The 9020-nt window shown below is 44.4% G+C and overlaps 1 protein-coding gene across 1 annotated transcript in view; it reads right to left on the minus strand.

Moving 5' to 3' along the window:
• Positions 1-8432, minus strand: part of LOC122387749 (cyclic nucleotide-gated cation channel beta-1-like) — a 77724-nt gene extending 69292 nt beyond the window's left edge. Inside the window, exon 1 of the mRNA XM_043378199.1 lies at positions 8267-8432. Coding sequence (XP_043234134.1) covers positions 8267-8389 — 123 coding nt within the window. The 5' untranslated portion in view covers positions 8390-8432. The remainder of the gene's footprint in view (positions 1-8266) is intronic.
• Positions 8433-9020: the final 588 nt, after the last annotated feature.

The raw sequence follows: 9020 nt of genomic DNA on the forward strand, positions 1-9020 counted from the left end.
GCATAATACAAGCGTAATACACAAGTTTTAATGACCGGATCTCCTTGAAATTACCAAAATCGAAAAAGCTAAATATTTATTCGTTGGTATTCGTTGCTATTCGATAAGATACAAAAAAGTGATGAATTTTCGGTCACGGACCTTCTAAAAAATCCCTTAATAAATCCCTTAACCCTCGCCGGCCGAGGGGGGGGCGGGTGCCGCCCCCCCCCCCATAGGGTTTTTTCGCGATAGCTCCGAACACGCTGGCGATAGAGAGCTGAAACTTGGCATACCTGACCTTTGATCCAAGCCGGATCTTTTGACACCAACCGCATTTTTGGGTCAGGTCAGGTCACTGACCTATGACGTCATAAGTGAACCTCTGCACGGTCTTAAGATGTCGCAACTTCGCAACGCCCTCACTGCCAGAGGAGATGTCACAGGGAAATGAAACTTGCAGGATCTAGTATCCATTATGAGTCCCACAACTTGTATATCTCGGATTTTTCCTAAAGGTCATATGAGGTCAGGTCATTTTCGTGACCTCACCATTATAAGTCAATGGGGAAAAATGAAAACTGCTATTCTGGCGCCGGGAACGATCTCCAACTATCTCAAGCACACAGAATCGTGATTTGATGCACTCCTTGCAAGGTTAGATGCGTCACTTTTGCAATGTTGACCTTGCGTGACGTCATTTATGACGTCATCAAGGTCATATTAGTTTTTCGTCAATAACTCCCGATCAAATTGAGCTAGCGAGCCAGGAAAGCCACCAATAGACTCAGGAAGACCTGCCGAATCGAATGATATGCGACATGACCTCTTTCGACCAACTTCGTGACCTGGGGGTGCTGACCTGACCTTGACCTGAGGTCAACACCCCAAGTTGACCTGACCCGGACAAAAAGTATATCATTCGACGCGCCTGAGCGAGACGAACACGATGCTGCCAAAATCGGCGCTCTGCGGCCGTTTTTTTGCGAAGTTATTCACCAAAAACTGAACCGTACCTTGGGGCACTTGACCTGACCTCAGAGGTCACCGGTTGACCTAGGACCTTAAAATCGGGTACCAATCTCTGCGTCTCGTAACGGCGCACACGCTCGTTTTTTCCGCGACGCGCTAGCTCCACCAGGGGCGAAACGGCGAGGGGGGGGGGGTCGTACCCGCCCCCCCCCCCCCTCGGCCGGCGCGTATGTAGAAAACCAATAGGTCCGGCGAGGGTTAAATCCCTTAAAGATAAAAAAATCCCTTGTCTCTTCAGATCTCACCAAGCCTCCTTGTCCCGCTGGCTCCAGGGCATGTCCGACGTGTTTGGCCATATCGGGTGGGAAGTGCACAGACAAAAACGTTGTGTATGAAGTGACATGCGAAATTTGCGGTAAAACATATATAGGAGAAAGCAAAAGACCGGTCAGGCTAAGGTTCAATGAACACATTAGAAGCATGTTGGCTGACACTGAAAATACCCCTCTCGGGGATCACTTCCGGACTGAGCATGAGGGAGTGATAAAAAACAAGTCTCTGCTTCGCATTTCGATCCTTCAGAGAACGCGGGATCACCCAGACCGGAAGATAACCGAATCGCTGTTTATTCGTGATAGGAAACCTGCGCTGAACGAGAATTTGATGTCCTGGCCACTGCTATAGACTCGCTGACCTGACCTGCCACGATAGTCTTTTGTTGATGTAGTCGGCTTGAGCCTTAAGTGTCTGTGCATTGTGTAATGCTAATGTGTGTTATTAATGAGCGAAATATGTGACAACAAAAGTTATCGACTATCTAGGCCACATGAAGGGTACATAGGCTGTTTATGCATTAGGAAGATGTCGCTGTGTATTGTGCATGTGCTGGTTAGGGCAAAGAAACTTTTATTTGCAGATGTGTTCGCTAGGAATCTTGTTCGAATTGTACTTCAAAAACATAGTTAGATCAGAAGAAGGTCCATGACCGAAAATTCATCACTTTTTTGTATCTTATCGAATAGCAACGAATACCAACGAATAAATATTTAGCTTTTTCGATTTTGGTAATGTTATTTCTTAATCAAAATGTTCAAATTGACCTTTTGCTCATAATAGTCAAAGGTAAGAGATGTTAATCGAAAAAGTCCATAAGACTTTTTCGAGTCCATAAGACTTTTTCGATTAATTAGATCAAATTACTTTATATTAATTTCGATTTAAATTGAATGATAAATATTAATTTTGATCGATCGATTAATTTCTCAACCATCTGTTTTGAGCATCAGGTCAATTTCAACATTTTATTGATTATCATCATGCTCAAAGCCACGTCACAGGGTGTAGAGTGTCATTTCAAGATATTGAGAAGCTAGCGTTGTGTACTTTTGAGCAAAGTTGATTTATTTTTGGCATTTTTGCGCAACAGCAAAAACAAAACGGCGCATCAGTAGCGCTTTGTGCAGTGCTTCGCTGTTCTACGGTAGTTGAAGGGGACTTTCCGCAAACATATAAAAAACGGCGGAGCTCACCTTATCATGCATCTTTTTCACATGTGAAAATTTCAAACCGCAGGTCTTTCAAGTAAGTCAACTCAAGTCACCATGGTCACCATGGTCAAGTGACCTTATCTCAGAAAAAAAGTTACATATAGTATAGGTAATGCTCGCGAAAGCTACATCGACCGAATGATCACTTTGAAACCCTTTGTGATTGATAAGAGCAAAAGTCGGTTGGAAATGAAGATTTCGGATTTTTTATACCGGTGACCTAAGGCCTGGTTAATTTTGCTACCTTTCTATAATAATTAAATGGGGGAAAATTGCACTGGGAATCTTTTAGACGAAGGACATACCCAAATCTCGGGTCATAGGTGAGCATGACACACTGAATCGTAAAATAGCATCCGTAGCCCCTATGTGTGCCCCTCAGGTCACCTTTAACCCGCGCGGGGCTGGGGTCTCCAGCCGAACGCGCGGGGCTGGGGGGGGGGGTAAATTTTACCCCCCCCCCCCCTGTTATCTCCCGAACTAATGGTCCGATTTGGAAAAATCAAACGCCAATCGAAAGATTTCATCACGAACTACTAAAAACATGTACTTAATTTAAAGTTTGAGGTCAAGGTCAAGGTCAGGTCAAGGGTACAAATTGCAAGTTTCTACAGTATCGGCCTTGCACCGTAGTTGCCGAAGAATGGAGTCATCGACTAAGACTGATTGCCCAAAACGTGTTCTTAGGCTACCAAGACAATATTCGTTGCATACAATATCATTCAGTGGTCAAGGTCAAGGTCAGGTCAGGTCAGGTCAGGTCACCAAAAAACAAAATATGGAAAAGGGCATGTGCGACACATGTTTTATGGGTCATTTTACTCATAGAATTCAATAGGCACACTCAATAAGTGATATGGACCACCTCTGGATGAATTTCAGGTCGAGGTCAGGTCAAGGTCAGGTCAAGTGAGGTCAAATTTTGAAGTTGGTTGTTAAAGCCTAAAAAGGTGTCTATCTGATGCAGTTTTTCACGGCGAATCGAATGGTGCTATTTTTGTTTCCGTACGAGGTCTAAAACCTTCAAAAAAAATCATTTTTCAAAATTTTGGTGTGTCGTGACGTCATAAAATCTTGAATAACTCCCACATTTTTGAACCGATTCTTCTAAAAATTGCTATGTAGATGCACATAGACCACTTCTCTGACATATATTCCGGTTTGTTCGATACACTCAAAACTTTGGATTTTATAATTATGTTCCCAAGAAAGCAGGTTTTTGAAAAAATTTGGGCCAAAATCCAAAATTTTCAAAAAACCGAGATAGCCATTTGATAGACAAAGTAGAATTACGTATAACCTTTTTTGCTACGTCTTGATTCCTTTAAAGATGAAGATGTTAGCGGCGTTTGAACTTTTGCCGTTTTTGAGGCGAAAATGGCGAACATGACGTCACTAAAACGTCAATTTCTCAAAAACTTTCCGACAGATTTCGCTCAAATTTTCAGGGAACGTGTCAAATTGATGTAAGAAAAGGTACTGAAAGTTTGGCGGCGCTGCGCGCCGCCGTTTTTGAGATATTGCAAAAATTCGCGAGGGGGGTAAAATTTACTCCCCCCCCCCAGCCCCGCGCGGGTTAACTCATAAAAGCAGTTTTTTTTAATAAGTCCTGATAGAGAAATGCTAGGTCGATGAAAGGACATTGGAAGCGGACAACTCAACGATGCAGGTCAAATGTATGCAACACAACCTTTTTCGGTCAAATAATTGAGCTCAGCTTAAATTTTCTGAAAGACCTTTTAAGGTCAAATTATATTTAAGAGTGTCTCGACGAGGGCAACATAATACCAGTAAAATAAATATGCAAAGTTTGGATAAAAGGCTGTTGCAGAAAAACGTTGTCCGCAAACTCGTCAACCTAGGCGGTTTTTACCTCTGTGGGCTAAACCGTTGACATTAACTCGAATCTGAAAAAAATCCAATAGAACGTTTAGAGAACTTGGTATCGATTGTTTTTCTGCGGCGCTGTAGCTCTATCCGTTCCCAAGATATGCACCAATTTGTCGAAAATTATTGAAATCGGTGAACTTTGACTTTCGATGACATCTGGTGACCTGACCTTTGACCTGACCTAAGGAATAACCATGTTTTTCCGTCAGCACTTGATGGTCTTTCGAATATAGCCTAGGGTAAGGGCGGGTAAGAGTACGCGGGCGATAAGAGTACGCATCAGCTGTTTCGGTTGCTTAGCATCGCGGGTTTGTCGAGTTCATGAAGTGACATGAAGCCGCCAGTGCGTGCATGTCACCAACGGAACGTGGGCGTTGAGCGGCGACGCTGTTGAGTTTAAGGCGATGAATATCATTTTCGAGCGTTATGATATTATTATGATATGGTACAATAATTTTGATACTTGGCAGTTGAGATAAGGTACATTTCCGTGATTGCTGTGGGAAACTTGTGAGGTTATCTGGGGAAATACTGTACAGTGCAATATTCTGTTTGCGAAGTTTTGCACAACGTTTTGGGGTTGTTTTGTGCGCGAATTGCATATACGGTAAGAGGACGCACTGTTCAGGAGGGTAAGAGTACGCAGAATTATACATTAAATCGAATATACAGAAATATAGAATTATTAATCTATCGCTCAATGACGTTTGTTTTGTAGGTATATCATCAATGGAGCACTGTGATGCAGTCGCAGATGCGTACCCAAAATTCTTCCAAATACGAGTTATTCTCCTTTTTGATTGTGCATTTTTTTTAAGAAACACACGACATGATTATATCCTGATTTATAGACTTGAAAGATTTATTTTATGTTTTTCTTTTTGGATACTAGAATTAACTTAAATGCCTTCTGAGTTTGAAGTTAAGCATTTGGACAGTGCAAGCTGCATAGGTGTGTGTTCATATGCTTGCGTACTCCACCCGCCTGGCGTGCGTACTCTTACACACCCCATACGGTAAGAGTACGCAAGTGCAACGGTTCAGAAAATGTCAGTTTTAGACCACTTCCATTTACGCTGAAGGATCGCTGCCCCATGGGTTGATGGCTAATTCAATGAACTTTAACATTCCCTATTTGCGATTTCTTTCCTTCAAATATTAAACAAATGAGAGCAAGAAATCCACTAAGTGCGTAGGGTAGCCTGGGGGCAAGACGCCCCAGATAATTTATTTTGCTGCATAAATTTTGTCCCACATCACCTGGAAGGCCAAATTTGTGCTCAATGCGTTCTTTGGACATTTTACTTTAAATTGCACCCCTCAAATTCATTCACTAATGATCGGACTCCAAGCTAGGAAGTGATTTGTGAAGCAACTGCAAATGGGGCATTTTGCCCCAACCTCAGGGCAAAACGCCCCACGGCCTGGGGCAAGTAGCCCCATACTTTAGATTACAGATTTAACATGGTAGTTGGCTTAATCTTATGTGAGAGGTCCGTTAGACCTCTGGAGGCACGGCTCTGAAGTTAGCACATTCCATCCTGTCAGGTGTTCAGCTATGACGCTATTGTATGAGCAGGTTTTTCACCTGCCTCATAAGACCAAATAATAAATTATTGCAATGCAAATGTTTACAGAATATTTCCTTTGCCATCCAGTTGCTGAGAAAAATACACATAAAGGCATAGAAACTTACTGTTCGCCAGCTACCGAACATTAGAAAGTGGGTAGCCCGAACAACACATGAGGTAATGAACGCCCCATGGGGCTTTTTGCCCCGCGACCTACTGGGGCGTTTTACCCCATCACGTAGTTCGGTCACAGAACAACGCTTTGCACTCCAGCAAGACATAATTTAACACGAACCAACCCGGCATGATAAGCGTTAGACAATAGTTGTTCAAAATACATAAAAGTCGTTAACCTGATGTGGACCATAAAAGAACGCCATGATGCATAATCTGACAACAAAACATAAAAATCACTCAAAAAACACATTTTTTGGCTATATCTCCCGAAAGAGTCATCACAATGTCTTTCCTGTCTGCTCATATAATGATCATATAGTGCATGTTTTATAGAAGAGAGGATGTCATCCCCAGAACTCTGCCAGTTCCGAGAAACATCGGTGAGGCGTTTTACCTCGGCGGGGCGACTTGCCCCGGTCTACCCTACTCTTATACGACTTCACCCTACTGTTTGTTGCTACGTCGCCCAGAAGTCGAGTTCAAAGGGGGTGTTGACCTCCGCCCCCCCCCCCCAGGAAATCCAGGGGCCCAGCGAGACAAGGGTAACCAGAATTAACATTTAATAAAGGGATAAAAGTCACTCGCTATAATGCATGTGTGACAACTTCTGCTCGATTCCAATGCACTAGGAACCTTGATTTAAGGTGTAAGCACAATTCAAGTAAAATCGGACGCATCATTTCCTATAGCCCTTATGCTATCCTTACGCTTTTACCACTTGGCGGTTACCTTATGCTTTACCGCCAACCAACACTTGCTTGGAAGAGCGCACCCACAGTACAGTATATACAGGGTGTTTCACTAAAAGTGTCAAAAAGTAAATGCTTATTAAAGATATATAAAATATGCAAAGCACGTGGTTGCGCACGTGGCTTTGTTGCAAATTTTTGGACATTTATGCTTAAGTCATTTAAGATATATTTTACACTCATACGGAGCGAGGGCAGGAGGCCAAAGTTACTAGTCGTTTTTTATCCTTAAACAGAACAAGAACAGGTTATTTACACCGCAACAGGAGCGGTGGATTACACTTACAGTTGGTGCTATCAGAAACATTGAAACCGTACGCCGACTTTTCAGGAAACGTTTCACTCTCTCACCTCGCTACGACACAGATTATAAAAGTTTCAAATCGCTCCCTGAGAGGTTTAAAAGGGTTCCTTTGATGCCGGCTCCAGTAAAAAAAAGGCAGGTCGCCACCACCTCTCGGCGGAAATGGTTGAAAAGGTCAGGGTCTTTTTTAGGGCCCTTTAAGATAACAAGAAGCTTATTTCAGCATCAGAAATAGCCAAGCCCTTACAAGTTATCAAAAACAACCACTGTAACGGCTGTAGCCACCAAGAACTGGCTGGAACAGAAGTTCTCGGGCCCAATAATCAGCTGCCTCACCGCCCGCCCCTGGCCAGCGCGAAGACCCGATCTGTCACCGCTTTACTTCTGGTTTTGGTCAGTAGCTCTCGCAGAGCTGACGAAGACTCAAGTCGCATCACTTCGGGAGCTGAAGAGCACAATGCAAGGCTTTGCCGACAGTCTGGACGCTGAAGATGAAACGGGCTGTGAGACACCTCCGGACACGTGCGGAAACGGTGCATCAAAAGAAGGGGCGGATATGTGGAATAGGTTTGAGTGACGGTGATATCATTTTTATATATTCAAATGTCCAACAATCGCGGATGAAATGATGTGAAAATGTCCTTAGAAAACATTGTTTTATGTGCATTAGGACCTTTTACTTTTTGACACTTTTAGTGAAACACCCTGTAGAACATCGGTGCACCCTTCTCTATCTTTCTATTTGATGGTCGTATAGAAGGATGGAAGGAGGCAATCACAAACTCACAGAAAAAAACACTAATGCCCGTATTTTCAATGATGCAATTGTGAAGAATGCAATGGTGCTGATCCTTTATGTGTTGTAGTGCTAAGCTGACCTTGACCAGGGGTCCAGGGCCGGGGTCCAGGGGCGCAACTGACCCTGATCAGGGGTCCGGGTGTGAGTCGGACCATGATCAGGGGTGTGGGGACGAAGCTGACCTCGACCAGGCCCAGGGGCTCGGGTGAGGCTCTGACCTTGGCCAGGAGCTCGGGCGAGGCTCTGACCTTGACCAGGGGTCCGAGGGTGAGTCTGACCTTGATCAGGGGCCCGGAGGCGCCGCTCAGCGACTCGCTCGACTGCTGGATGCTGCTCGGACGCCGCAGGCGGCTGACGCTGGTGGCACTAATGGCGCGGTACGTGGACACGGACAGCTTCATGGCGCCGCCACCGCACCAGGCGATACCAGTCCCCCGTGTGAGATAGTGGCACCTTCACGGCCCAGTCGGCGGCAGTCGGCCGCCTCCCCGACAGGTGGGCGCACGCTCAGTGGAGGAGCGACCGAGGCGAGCAGGCCGGGCCCAGCGCGCAGGCGCGCCGACGGCACTGACTTGTCACTTGCAGCGGCTTCCTTACCTGTGCGTGAAACCCGAGCAGAGGTGTTTCCGCTATTCCTACAAAGAGCCGTAAATAACATAATATCATTGACTTTAGAAAGAGATACATAGCTATTATGTTATATGTATATGCATTACCTATGCATGATAATTACCTATGCATGATATAAAAATCGGCGGTGACGTTTATTTTTCGTTTCACTTCCGTGCTACTCTCGTAAATTGACGCTTCGAATATGCAATATGCAATAGGTATCATGTCAATCGACTTTCTAGTATTGTCAATTACTCAATTATGTCAGCTAATGATCACTCAGCTTTCAGTCGGTATAGCTACTGCTAGGCAGAGCATTTATTGGCTTTGTGCTTTAGCCTTTTAACCTACGACCGCCTGGAGACGGATCCGAGTTCCGACCCCCTTTTCGCTTTTTTTCTTAAATAGTTTTGGTATGAA

The sequence above is a fragment of the Amphibalanus amphitrite genome, unplaced genomic scaffold (assembly GCF_019059575.1).
Source record: "Amphibalanus amphitrite isolate SeventyFive unplaced genomic scaffold, NRLGWU_Aamphi_draft 000296F_arrow, whole genome shotgun sequence".
Classification (NCBI taxonomy): Eukaryota; Metazoa; Arthropoda; class Thecostraca; order Balanomorpha; family Balanidae; genus Amphibalanus; species Amphibalanus amphitrite.